Raw genomic sequence first — 13,713 nt, 5'->3', positions numbered from 1 at the left:
GGCTGTGGTTATGGCGCTGAAGCCCGGAGGCAGGCGACAGGGATGTGGGAGGTGACAGGAGCTCCAGCCCCTGCTCCCAGGGAAACCTGAGGGCACTGGGGGTGCCTGGCCCGGAGAGGGACAGACGGAGCCTGGCTGGAGCCTTGGTTTAAGTAACCCAACAAGGGGACAAAAGCGGGGACAAGGGGGGGACTCCCTGAGAGACAGCCTACCTCGTTATACTACAGAGCTCTGAGCAGCCCCAGGTGCCCGCAGCCAGTCTCTGCGACTTGAAGCTAAGGACTGGAGGTGAGGAAGGCGGCCCGAAGAGGGTCCTGGCCCTGTGCCCCCAACCCTAGGCTCAGGGAGCATGCGCACAGGAGTCAGGCGGCTGGGAGATTAGGGAGTGGGCTCCCAGATGCCCCAGGAGAGTCAGCCCAAGACCACACAGAGAGTCAAGGTCTCCCCACTTTCTCCCATCAGGAGTACATGCCACACGGGCGGGCCCTCTGAGACCCCAGTGTGCTCCCGACAATCGAAGCTAACCGCACCTACCCCACGGGCCGGCCTGGGGTTTGCATCCCAGCACCGGCCACAGCTACTGCCATCAGCAAGTCAATCCCTGATGGAAAAATCCCAGCCTACAGCCCCGCCTCGGTCCCCTCCTCTGAGCAGAAGAATGCATTGGGTGCCAAAGACCTAGCCCGCCATCCCAGCCTGCCTAGGACCGCGGCGCCGCAACCTGCCCCATCCACACCGTGGAAATGCGAGGCCGGTGCTGGCCGGCGCGGGCGGGCTCCCCTCCCCGGCAGGGTCAGCTCGGGGTCTCCAGTAGCCCCCACCCTCATCCCCGCCCCCGCTCAGCGGGCCTGGGAAGGGTGGGCAGGGGGTGCGGGCCGCAGCCGGGTGCGGGCAGGGGGCAAGGGCGGAGGCCGCGAGCGGCCGGGCCTGGGTGGACGTCGCTCCCCGGCGGCAGCCAAGCGCTCAGCCAGGAACTTGTTAACAGGCCCGGAACAAAGAGCCGCTAATCCGGCGGGCGGCCGCAGGCGGGCTGGCGGGCGGAGGGATCCCGCCCCTTCCTGGGCGCCGCCGCCGCCCGCTCTCCCGCGCACTAATCACCCAGCGCGGGGCTGGGGCCGGGACCTGCGGCCGCCTGCTCCCGCGCCCCGACGCCCCCGCGGCCCGGGCTACCCTTGGCTCGGGGCCCCTGCCGCCCCACGGCGCTCACGAGGGCCCCGCCCCCGAGGTACCTTGGCGCAGGGGTGGGGGCTGCGGGGCTGAGTCTCGGGTCGCGCAGGGGGCGCCAAAGACTGCCAAGGGGAGGCTGCGTACCTGCCGGTGCAGTCACAAAGGTGGGGTGGGGGCTGCAGAGGCGCGGGTCTTGGAAAACACAGCAGCCCCTTGGCCCCTGGGAGCCCCCTCCCCAGTTAGGAGCGGGTAGAGTCTATTTGGGGGTGCGCCCCCTCCCAGCCCCCTCCCAGGTTTTCGGCTGGACTTGCTGGGGTGGGGTCGAGTTGCACCTGCCGTCCAGCTGGGGAGGTACAGGGCAGAGGGGGGCGACACACGGTCCTGAGTTCTCTCCCTGCAGCCCCAGCAGCCGCCCCGCCCCTCGGCGGACTCCCTGGGGGGGGAAGCCCCACCCAAAATCTCAGCCACGTATTTGCCTGGAGCTCAAGGTGACCCTGAGCTTCCTCACGGACACAGCTCCAATTTCTTGGTGTGAGGAGGCGCGGGGGTCCCACCCGTCAAGGCCATGCCGGCCCTAGGTGACCCCACCATGACCTGACTCTGAGGCAGCAATGCCAGGGCCCCCTTCCCCATCACAATGGCCCTTCAACTACTCCCCCACCCTCCTTGTCTGAAGATGAGCAGCTGCCACTCAGGCGTCGCAGGTCCCTATGGGCCGGCAGCCCCTCTGCCATGGCCAACAGGGCCGGGAGGAGCCATCAGCAGCCACATGTGGAGGGAAGGGTCTTCAACAGGCCCTGCTCTGGGCTCATGAAAGTGCAAAAAAGCCAGGCCTGTCCCCCGCTCCAAATGTGGGCCTCACCTTAGGCATCCCCCAGCGGCATCCCGGACTCCCCAGGAAAGGCCAGGCCGGTGGCCCCCTGCCTGTATCTGTCATTATGGAGTGCTAATGCTTAATGAGCACCTACTGTGTGCAGCCTACCCAGTGTGCACAATGGCTCTGGGAGGCAGGTGCATTCCTCAGACAAGGGACTTGGGGAAGTGCAGGGAGGAGCTGGGGCCAGGGCCAGGCCGAAGGAGAGGCACAGGAGACAGGCAGGACATGTTTACGGAGGAGTGCACTCTTGGGGGGCTGGCCCTGTGCCTGCACTCTAAGCACCTCCCTTGCTTGGCCAAGTCCTGGTCCCGGTCCAGACCCAGGTCCCAGAACCCGACTCACTCATTTCTCCACCTCCTCCATCCGCGTGGGGTTCTGGCCCCCCCGGGGGGGGGCGGGGTCAAAGGATGCCTGTTGCATCTGACACCAGTTCCTGGAAGGGGGGGTGCAGGCACTTCACTCTGACCTGTGCTGGGGGGTGGGGGGTGTTCAGCAGCTGAAGCAGGATCTCACTTCCTGCCCCCACCAGCAGCCTCTTGGCTCCCAGGCAACATTAGCGGCCCCTTCTGGGGGCAGTGGACTCGCGGCTGGGCAGGTGTGAGTTCTGGAGGGACCTGCAGAATCCACTTCAGGATACTGAGGTAAGCCTCCCTAGGCACCAGCCTCTGATCCAGCCCAGTCATCAAGTCCAGTCCTTTAGCATACAGAGACAAACAGCCCAGAGAGGTTAAGTGACTTGTCCAAGATCACACAGCAGTCAAATAACAGAGCCAGGACTAGAATTTAGTTCCATCCAGGGTCCCTGCGCCCTCTGCTGTTGTGTCCTATGTGTCCAGGCTGACCGTCAGCACACAGTTCAGGACAAGCTGAACCCAAGCTCCACTTTCACAGAATCCCACCCTGCACGCTGGAAGAACTGGCATCTGTGCGGGTGGGGTAGTGCACATGGGGCTCCTGCCAACCGGAAGCAGTGACTCCTCTCTGGGGCTCCTGCTGGGGGGCTGCAGCCACGAGAAAGGGAGCAGCTCACCCGGAGATGCTGTTCTTGGCTTGGGCCCTGATGCCGCTGAAGTCCCCTGTTCTGTTTTGACTCACGTCCCTTCAAATGCCAGAGGGAATGGAGGAAAGAAACCGAGAAGCCATGGGCCCCTGCTGGATCTCGGGGTGCACCCTGGGTGCTGGATACAGTGCCCATCAGTCGGCTCCTGTAACCCCAAGGGAGCAGACATGGCCCTAGTCTACAGAAATGGAGACAGGCTCGGGAGTCAAAGCTACCTGCCAAGACGTGGCAGGACTGGACCTACCCGTGCTTGCCTCTAGCACCAGCAGCCCCTTGGATTCCACCTGCAGAAGGGGGCCAGGCCTCCCCGGAAGGCAGCAGGACCCTTGGATGCCACTTCTGCAGGAGCAGACAAGAGGCCAAGGGGTGGGCTGGTGAGATGACTCGCAGGAAGCTGAGCTCAGGCGGTGAGGGTGGCTGGGGCCCAGGGGAGCCCCACGCAGGTGCTGCTCAGAGCAGCCCACGTCTCAATGTCAACACTGTTTGCACAAGAAAGCACCCAGGGTGGGGCAGGGGTTGTCTGCTTAACACTGAGCCATCCAACTTGCATGCACACACACACTCAGCTGCCATAATGAGCCCCTCCCAGCCCCAACCTGGGCAGGGGCATGTCCAGGCTCCCTGGGGTGGGACAGTGTGTGTGCAGAGACAGGGTGTGGTAATGTATGTGTGTGTGTGGGGGGGGTGGCTTCTGCCAGCAGGTAGGATGGCTTCTCTCTGGGGCTCCTGCCGAGAGGCTGCAGCAGCGAGAAAGGAAGCAGCCTGGCCCCTGGTGCACCTGCCACACGGGACAGAGCAAACTTTTGTCTCTGTCCCCAGCCTGCCAGCCCCTCCCTGCCTGGCCAGAGAACCCAAACTCCAACTGAGGAGGCAAAGAGGTACATTAAGCCCTTGGCTCGGAGCCTGCTGGCAGAGAGCAGGGTCACGGCACCATGGACAGTAGCAATGCTTAGAGGTGGTGGCTCTGGCCGGAGCTCTGGCAGCCACTCCAGGGCTGAGCCATCAATGCCTCCATCCTTCCTGAGCCCACCCAAAGCACATCTGTGTACCACGACCCCTTCGAGAAGGGGAGGTGGGGAGGCCTGTTGGAGGGGGTGGGAAGGGGGATGGGGCTGAGCTGAGAAGAAGGTTGTGTGGACCGGGGCTCGGGGTTTCAGGTAGGGAGCCATGTTAAGCAAGGGCAGGGGCCTCCAGGTTCTGCAGGGCAAAGCAGCTACAGTCTGGAAGCCAAAGCTTGTCTCGGGGTGCCCAGCCAGCAGCCATCAAAACCAGGGAGTGCACCCAGCCTGCCGATGGGTCGGGCAGACCAGTGGTGCATGGTGCTGATGGGGGAAGCAGGTGTTTCCCTGCGGCCACACCCCCACACCCACCCGCCACGGCTTCCAGCCCAGGCTCTGTGGGGGCCACGGCAAGCTTACTAGCAGGTTCTCTGCCCAGACACCCAGGGGGCTTAGTCTGTATGGAGGTGCCCGGAGAAGGCTGAGTGGGGGGGGGTCACCACGGCAGTGGTCCAGGTGAGACAGGTGAGGGAAGGAAGGGGCCCCGGTGAGGGAGACAAAGGCGGCGAGGGACACAGGAGGAATGTCACGAGTGGGGCTGAGCTGGAGGACTCGGTGACAGATGAGATGTGAAGCGTGAAGGAGAAGAGAGAGCCTGGGGAGGCTCCGAGGTTTCCAGCCCAGGCTGGAGGAGGGGGCAGGGGGAGGGGAGGGGTGGGGTGCCCCTGGGGAAGAAGGGGCAGTGGGAGGGGCTTGGTGTGGTCGTGTGTGTTCCTAGGAGGCGGCTCAGCCCAGCCCAAGAGTCTTCACCTGGAGGAGAAGGGGTCCCCCATGCCCAGCTCAGGGCATGCTTCCGAGACAATCTGGGGTCCAGCACAGCATAGCAGGCAGGAGCCAGGGAGCTGAGCCAGGCAGGCGCCCTGCTCCCTGCCAGAGCCCACGGCGGCCCCTCCAAGAACCAGGCCATGCTCTTGGCAGGGGTGAGTGGTGGTGGTGGGGGTTAAGGAGCTGGATCAAATGCCAATCCCAGGCTCCTAAGGGAAGCCCCCCAATCTAGGAAAGTAGGGAGCAGGCAGCCCACTCCCCTTGCCTGCCACCCCCCCAGGAGTGGGGAGGCTGTGTGCCCACTGTGAGGCTGGGGATACGGGGAGAACCCTGCAAGGGTCTGGCCCGGCCGTGTGTGAACTGAAGGGGCAGGCTTTTGTGTGAGTGCCATGCGTGACGTCGGGTGACAAAGGGTGGCCGCTTGGCCTGGGGAGCAGGTGGCTGCGGTGTGGGGGGCGGGCGGTGGGGCGCTCGTGCTGGCCCCGGCGCCCCCTGCCGCCTGGCTGGCCAGCCCTCCCTCAGCCACTCGGACACATTTGTCACCAGCTGCTACTGCCTAGGAGAAGCGGATGGGCGGGTGCAGGAGGAGCTGGGGTCACGGCAGGGGCAGTCTGCCTGGGCAGCCACATGTGCCCAGAGCCTGGAGAGGCAGCAGGAAGGGGGCCCAGGTGAGCAGGAGGGCTGCCCCCAGCCCTGTGCCCTTCGGCAGTATAGGTCTGAGAGCCTTTGATGCCTGGAGGTGCCCAAGGCAGCCCTGTGGCACCGGTGCCCACCTGCCAGGCCCCAACAGGTGCCCCTCCACCCCACCAAACCAGGGATGCAATCCCCTCCCTTCCACCACGGGGCTTCCTGAGGAATCCATGCAGCAACTCACGCCCCCCCTCCGCCACTCCAGGCTGCAGCACCCCAACTCACCAGCACCTGTTACCCCCTTATCTATACACACTCACCTGAGCAACAGTGCACAATCAGCACACACACTCATCTGGCTGCATACATACCTGTGCTGCGCATGCCACATCAACCCCTTGTCACCCGGGGCACACATGTCAACCCACAGCCCTCTCACGTGCTCACGTGGCCACACGCAGTGGCGAACACACGGCCCGTCTCACACACACACACCCAACTCGGTAAACAGTTCCTGGGCATCTACCAGGTGTCTGGCGACACCCCTTCCCGGGGTGTGGATCATCCACTGCACCCCACCGGTTCACCATGGTCAGTGGTGCAACCAGCAACCCTGAGTGCCACACACACTCCTAACATGCACATGTGTGCAACACACTCTCTCAGAGGCAGCAGCCTCCCAGCACGGTCAGGATTAGCCGGGGAGGCTGTGGGGAACAAGGGTTTGTTAAAGTGAAGATTGGGGGAGCGATGACGGGGAAGGGGATCGAGTTGGGGGGTGCAGTAGAGGCAGGATTGGGCCGCATGGGGAGGGCAGACAGGCAGCAGCCGTGCAGGACGCTCTGCGCAGGAGACCCTGTAAGGAAACAGCCGTCAGCCTCAATCATCCTGCTGGCCCCTGAGCTCTCACTCATTGATCTCGGATCAATCTGCCTTGGCAGCTCAGAACCCCTAGGCTCCCTTCCAACACCCCTATGATTAACTGCAGCCTGGCCGGGCTGGGGGCAACCAACACGCCTCCCCACCCGGTTCGAGGGTGAATTCCCAGGGTAAGCCCCACACCCCCTTGACCATACACAAATGACCCCCTGTGGCACACACAGGCTCAGCTCTGCTAGGTGTATGGTGGGGGCAGAGACCAGGAGGCCCCTAGAGCTGGGCCTAGGAGGAGGCTCAGGGCTCGCAGACAAAGGATGCAGGGGCAGTTCCTCCCCCCGCAAGTCCCCTCACCACCCGGAAAGGAGGTGGGCTGAGGGCTGAGTTACTGGCAGGTGAGGGTGGCCTGCAGCACCTGCAGGGAGGAAGAAGGGCTGGGGAGCCTGAGGGAGAAGGGGAAGCCGGTGCACTGAGCTCACACAACTCTGGCCCCCCTGGCGGCACCACGAAGGCCAGAGGAGCCACAGCCACAGCCACAGCCACAGCCAGCCGGGGGCCACTGGGCTCTGGCTGCACCGCGCGAGGCTGCGAGAGCTGGGGGCTGGCGTATGCGCCTCCACGCCTGAGTGTGTGCGTGTGCGAGAGAGTGTGGCGGGGACAGAGGAGGACACAGTGTTCTGGACGTGGGCAGAGGCCAGGTGCCAAGCGGGGAGACTGAGTGGCTGGGGCAGATGCTGCCGGGAAGAGGTGTCTTCATCCCCCCCCCAACATTTCCTGGGTACTAGGATGTGGTCAAGCCCCTCTCATCTTTGAACCCTCAAAGTCAGGCTGTAAAGCCCCCCGCACTGCTTAAGGCCCGGCAACCCAGCAAACTTCCCCCACCCGGGGGCGTGGGGCGTCTGTACTCGCCAGCCCCGTGCGCTGACAGCTGCCCGGGACTTGGCAGAACCCAGGCTTCCGGGAGAGCGCGCGGGGAAGCTGCGCAGCAGCGAGCGGCGGCCCCCGCGTCCCGCCTCGCAAAGTTTGGCCTCCAGGGGCTCCCAGCCGGGTCCGGCTGCGCGGGTCAGGGACCACCCCCCACCCCGCTGGAACCGCGAGCGTTCGCGCGCGCGCAGCCCCCCGCAAGCCTCCCCAGAGCGCGCGCGGCGTGACTCACCCGAGCCGCCGAGCCAGGAGGCGAAGACGATGCCCAGGAGCGCTGGCCACAGGCCGGGCCGGACGGCCATAGCCGCGGGCAGGCGGGCCGGGCGCGGGGCCCCGCGGGCGGGAGGGAGGCTTTTAGCGCCTCAGCCTGGAGCCCCACCTCGGGGCGCCCCCGGGGCCCATGCCAGAGGACTGCGCTGCCTCCGGGCGGCCGGCTGTGGGGCGCACGCGGCGCGTGGCTCCCCTGGGCACCGGGAGCGCAGCAATGCAGCCGGGGCGGAGCGCAGCGCCAGCCGCGCCGCGCACCGAGCCAGCCGCCGCGCGGAGCCCGCAGCCGGGGAGCGGGCCGGCGGGCGCCGCAAAACCCGGACTGGAGCAACGGAACGGGGCGGCCGCGGGGCGGGGCGGGGAACGCAAGGAGGGGCCGGGCCGCCCCGCACCGCGCTCGCGGGCCACCCCCGGCACCGGGGATCCCTCCGGGCGATGCCTGAGGCTCCCCCAGGGAGGAGCTGGGGTGGTGGGCGGGGAGGCCTCCCACCTCCCCGCACAGTCCCCGGGGACCGGGGCAGGCGTCTGAAACCCGGAGTGGATTGTTTCTTCGGATCCGGGCTCTCCCGGGCCCGCCAGTCTGCGTACAGGTGGCCCGGGAGGGGCCCAGGGCTGCGGCGACCCCGGCGCAGCGCCAGCTTGCGGAAAGCTGCCCAGGGTAGGGGGGCCCCGGGCAGGTTCCGCTGTAGCCGTCTCCCCCCTTGCCGCTAGCCGCTCGGTCGCCATCCGAGGCCGTCTGCGAGCCGCGGTGCGCTGCCAGCCCGCGGCGTGGACAGGGGACTGCGGGCGAGTGCCGGGGTGCGCGCAGAGGTGCCCCGGCCCCCAGTGTCGGGCAGACCAGACTCGAGGCCACAGGCAGCCCCAACCACGCAGCCCAGGGTGGGTCCCAGGGGCCTGCCTCAGAGCGTGACCCAAGGCCTCTCTATAACCCCACGGCGGGCGCCGCTCACAGAAGGAAAACAATCGAAGGGCGCAGCGCAGGAGACTGGGCGCACGGTGTTTGCGCCCCGAGCGCGCACGGCGCCGAGACGTGGGCGTGAAGGGGCGAGCTAGGTTTGCGAAGCCGGAGGTAGCGGGCTGGGCTGGGCGCCTGCAGCTTCCAGCTCCGTGACCTTGGGCGAGTCACGTCGTCTCCCGGAGCCTCCAGCAATGACCGCTACTGGCATCGCCTCTTCCCCACCCCCATCCCTAATCGGGTTAAAATAAACAGAGGGCAGCCTTGAAGAAGAAAGGAGGCGACAGCCACGCTCCCAGGGCGGGGAAGAGGGCCGTGCTCTGAAACAGAGGATCCCGGCTCCGGGTCGGCAGGATCGCGAGAAAGGGGGCAGGCAGGGTCGCAAGCTGACACCCGCGGGGCTGGACGACAGGAGAGTGGCCTGCGCCTCCACAAAGAGATAGCAGTGCTCCTAGATTTCTTGAGACACGAGGCCCTCTCTCGGTCTGTCTTTTGTTTTCCACTTTTGATAGAAAGGTGATGAGAAAATATTTTGCTTCTTAACTCTACTATAAAAAAAAAAAAAGCAGACAAAGCTCCAGGTGCCCCACACCCCCACAGATACGGGGCTTTCAGCGCCAGGGAGGCAGAGCCTGGCGCTGGCAGACAGGGCCCCTCTGCTGCAGGTGCCAGCTATGGGGGAGGGGCCGGGGCCCAAGGGTGGTCATAGCTTCCAAACTACCCATAGATGCTGTTGGGTGTAAAATCTCCAGATTTAAAATGTTTAACTAATAAAACAATTTTTTATCTTCATGGGGGCCAAAATGAAAATGACCATCAGCTTCTGGGTTTGAATCCTGCACTGGGGCCCATCTGTGTGTATGTGGGGTTGGGCACTGATCTCCCCACCGGGAGGTTGTGTGTTGTGTCGGGAGCAGTATGTGCCCATCCTGCTCCTGTTGGCACCGTAACACCTATCTCAATTCCCTGCAGAAAACAGGGGACTGGGAGAGATGAGGCAGCAACAGGGTTTTGCTACATGAACGGCCTGTGGTATGGAGAAAATGACAGGACCTGGGGTTTTTGGCACTGGAGGTGGACGGTTGAGCATGAAGAAATAGGGGTGTCCCAGTGGCGTATGCCAGACGCTGCTATAGTCTTGCCTACTTTGGAAATTTGGCTCAGTCTTCACGGGCAATCCTGTTCCATAAGCATTATTATCCCAGTATACAGATGAGGACTGGGGAGAGGGGATGTCTGATTGCCGTGGGCCCAGCTGGTTGAAGGACCACAGGGTTAACTGAGATGGGTCCCTGGGATGTCTGTGCCTGTTACACTTTTTTTCCTTCTACAGTTTCTGTTATGGGATTAGAATCTGGGAATCAGGTTTAGAGTCCAGGAAAGTAAAAGGAGCTGCTCCTGTGTTCAGTGTGGCTGCTCTGTTCACTTCTCTGCCCCTCTGTCGTCAGCCAGAGCAGAGGGGACTGTGCTACAGTCAGGCGAGATCCGGCCATGTGTTGGTAACACATTGTCCCTGTGTTTCGGTGGCTTCCATCAGCACAAATGTTCTCTCATCTGTCTGCCCTGGGTCTGCTGCTCAGGGTCACCCTTACCCAAGGCCCCAGGCTGCTAGCAGCCGCTCACTGGAATTCGGGAGGTTCACCCACCAGCAGTCCGCGGCTCAGCCCAGAAAGGACACGTGTTGCTTCCACTCATAGCTCATTGGCCCTTCTGTTCTCCAGCACCCAACTCCTCCCCACCTCCAGGCCTCCCTATTGGCTGCTCTTCATAGAACATTCTGTGCCCAAGCCTTCATGTGTCACTCCAGCCTTGTTCAGCCGTGCCCTTATAAATGATACTCAGAGAAGGCGGAGTTGGGGGGATGCCCTTGCAGAGAGTGGGGCATGGTGGACACCTCCTCTGAATTCTGCCTAAGAAGTTAGCTCAGAGGGCTGCCAGGGACAGTTGGTCTCCGAGCCCGCTGTCCGACAGCCAGGTGGGGCGAGGGCTCCTGACAGCTCCAGCCTTGGTTGCTCTGGATTCTGCCCAGATCCAAACCTTGACCGTGACCTTGAACATCTACCCTCACAGAAGCCCCAGACTCAAATGGAGGATGGAGGGCCAGTCCCATCGGGACGGGATCCTCCAGCAAGTCTGTGGTCCCCTTTTGTAGATCTCCCCTCTAACTACTCTGCTGGCCAGAAACATCTCTCTCTAGGAGGCTGGATCTGTCCCTCATAGAGTTCCCTTTCTGGGGCCACACTACACATATCTGCCTCCTTTTTTGCTTTGATTATTTCAGAAGACAAAGTCTGAGTCTGCCTTGAGTTCTATCTCCTGCAGGTCCCACAGTTCTGCTTCTGTCACTGGCACAGTTGCAGAGTGCTGGTTTTTTTTTTTTTTTTTGCAAGGGCCTCCCCAGCCCACCCACCCATGGCAGGTGCTCTCCTGAAGGGAGTGGGCCCATTTCCTGCCCACCCAGAGGGATCCGATCAGCTACTGTGATGTTACACTGCTAATACCTACTGGGTTGGGGGAGCTCAGAGCACATGCATGGAAGTTCTCATGCTGCCTGTTGAAATGCAAAGCTCCGTGTGCCTAGGAATCTGCATTGTAACCAAGCTCCCCATTGCCTAGCAGATGACTGTCTTGCCACTTGTGTTTTGAAGAGCAACACTGCCCTTGGCCTTTACCACACCTGGGTGCTTCTCATCTACTCTGGGGCCACTGGTTCCCTGCAATTAAATTCATCCCAATTACATTTCTTCATAATCTGTCTAGTCCTGCTTCCCCGTGTGGAGCCCACAAAGGAAGTGGGTGCTATCAGGCAGGGTGGTTGCTGTCGTCTTCAATTTTCTGTCACTGCCTGATGAGATCAGGAAGTCATGCGTACTACTTGTAACCAAGTCTTCACGGAACAGGTTGCTGGAGGCAGGACCACGGACAGAGCCTGTGGCTCCCCAGAAGACTATCGCGCAGGTTGCACTCAGGCATTGAATTAATTTCTCTCTGGTGCATGCTCTTTTTAAAGATTTATTTATTTGAAAGATAGAATTACAAAGAGAGAACAAGACACACACACACACACACAGAGACTTCATCCATCTGCTGGTTCACTTCCCAGATGGCTACAATGGCTGGGACTGGGCCAAGCTGAAGCCAGGAGATTCATCTATGTCTCCCCTGGGGGTGCAGGGGCCCAAGCACTTGGACCATGGTCTGCTGTTTTCCTAGGCACATTATCAAGGAGCTGGATAGGAAGTAGAGCAGCTGGGACATGAATTAGCACCCATATGGGACACCAATGTCACAGGCGATGGCTTAACCCACTATACCACCATGGCAGCCCTGAATTAGTTTCCTCTTCACTCATTCCAGAAGCCTCTGCATACATCATTATTCAGCTCACTGCTCAATGTCCCACCCACAAAAGCAGGCTGACTCTGTGGGCCCCAGACTTGCGATCCCCCAGCTTTGCCCTGATAGGACGTGCTCTTGGAGAGCTCACACTGGCTCTCTCTCTTTATAAAAAAACAGGATGTTGTAGATTGTGTGGCTTAAACAACAGCATTTTAAAAGATTTATTTATTTATTTATTTGAAATATAAAACACAAACACAGAGAGAGAGAGAGAGAGAGAGAGAGAGAGGTCCTCTATCTGCTGGTTCATGGCCGGAGCTGCGCCAATCCTAAGCAGGAGCCAGGAGCCTCCTCTGAGTCTTCCCATGCAGGTGCAGGGATCCAAGGACTTGGGCCATCCTCTACTGCTTTCCCAGGCCATAACAGAGAGCTGGATTGGAAGTGGAGCAGCTGGGATTCAAACCAGTGCCCATATGGGATGCCGGCACTCAGGTGGTAGCTTTACCTGCTATGCCACAGTACCAGCCCCTCACATTGGCTCTTGATGATCCCTGCCCCAGTCCAAGCATTCACAACTACCCACTGCTCAGTATGTGGTTTCTGTCTTCTGGAAGCATCATCCTGTCTTTCCTTTGAGGGGTCACCCCTCTCACCTTCAGAGCACAAGATTCATGGGGGGCTATGACAGCCCAGTCCCAAATGATGGCAGATGCTTCTGATCTGTCCAATCAGCATTCACTATTCCCTGGACCAACATGATGGTTCAGCATGATCATGTGACCCAAGCCAGGCTACTAGGGCTTATTTCTGGGAATTTTGTTGGAATCAAGGAGAGAAAGAATTTCTTTCTTTCTTTCTTTCTTTCTTTCTTTCTTTCTTTCTTTCTTTCTTTCTTTTCTGGACTGGAAGCAAGAAAGAAATGATCTGATCTTGGCGCTGCCCCAATAAGTGAATGCCTGGAGAAGAGAATGATGCAGAATTCTGGCTTAGTGTTCAAGTTCCACCTGCTCTTAAGGTTGCCAGATATACCGCTGGCTTTTTCAGCTACATTGGCCAATATGTCTCCCCACCTTTTTTGTTGTTGTTTGGGCCTGTTTTGTTTTAGGAGATTTGCACTTGAGAAAAATATGCAAAGGGTCCTCCCCTGTGGAGCTGGCATCCCATATGGATGCCAGTTCTAGTCCCGGCTGCTCCACTTCTGATCCAGCTCTCTGGTATGGCTTGGAAAAGCAGTAGAAGATGGCCTAAGAGCTTGGGCCCTTGCACCTATGTGAGAGACTCAGAAGAAGCTCCTGGCTCCTTGCTTTGTATTGGCCCAGCTCTGGCTGTTGCAGCCATTTGGGGAGTGAACCACTAGGTAGAAAATCTTTCTCTCTTCCCTCTCTCTGTGTGTCTGTAACACTACCTCTCAAATAAGTTTAAAAAAATTTTTTTAAAAAGAAAAAATGATGTGAAGTGATCACTTATCAAAGTCTGTTCAACAGCCCTGTCCAGGATAGGGTAAGCATTTATTACTGCCTACTGTTTACAAGGCTTAGTGCTGCCTTTTGGGATACTCTGGAGCCTGTCCTCCCAGCACGGATTTCCTCCTGGTAAGGTGGGTTGGAGGAAGAGCCAGGCTGTAAGAGAAATGTGTGGGGCTAGGAGGAGAGCAAGAAGTAGAAACAAACCCATTCAAAGGACCCCAGCCACATCTGAACCACTTCTCTCCATGCACTCACTTGTGCCCTGACTCTCTCTCTCTCTCTCTCTCTCTCTCTCTCCCTCTCTCCCTCTCTCCCTCTCTCCCTCTCTC

General features: G+C 60.7%; 1 protein-coding gene across 2 annotated transcripts in view; it reads right to left on the bottom strand.

Annotated features, from left to right (window-relative positions):
* UNC5A (unc-5 netrin receptor A) overlaps positions 1–7,991 on the bottom strand; it is a 59,190-nt gene extending 51,199 nt beyond the window's left edge. The window contains exon 1 of one of the 2 annotated variants that reach the window (XM_051844458.3): positions 7,590–7,991. In XM_051844458.3, coding sequence (XP_051700418.1) covers positions 7,590–7,659 — 70 coding nt within the window. In that variant the 5' untranslated portion in view covers positions 7,660–7,991. The remainder of the gene's footprint in view (positions 1–7,589) is intronic. The other variant, XM_051844459.3, reaches the window with a different exon arrangement.
* Positions 7,992–13,713: the final 5,722 nt, after the last annotated feature.

Source organism: Oryctolagus cuniculus, chromosome 6 (assembly GCF_051225735.1).
Source record: "Oryctolagus cuniculus isolate XC-2025 breed Fujian yellow rabbit chromosome 6, ASM5122573v1, whole genome shotgun sequence".
Taxonomy (NCBI): Eukaryota; Metazoa; Chordata; class Mammalia; order Lagomorpha; family Leporidae; genus Oryctolagus; species Oryctolagus cuniculus.
This window is presented reverse-complemented; position numbering and strand designations above follow the sequence as displayed.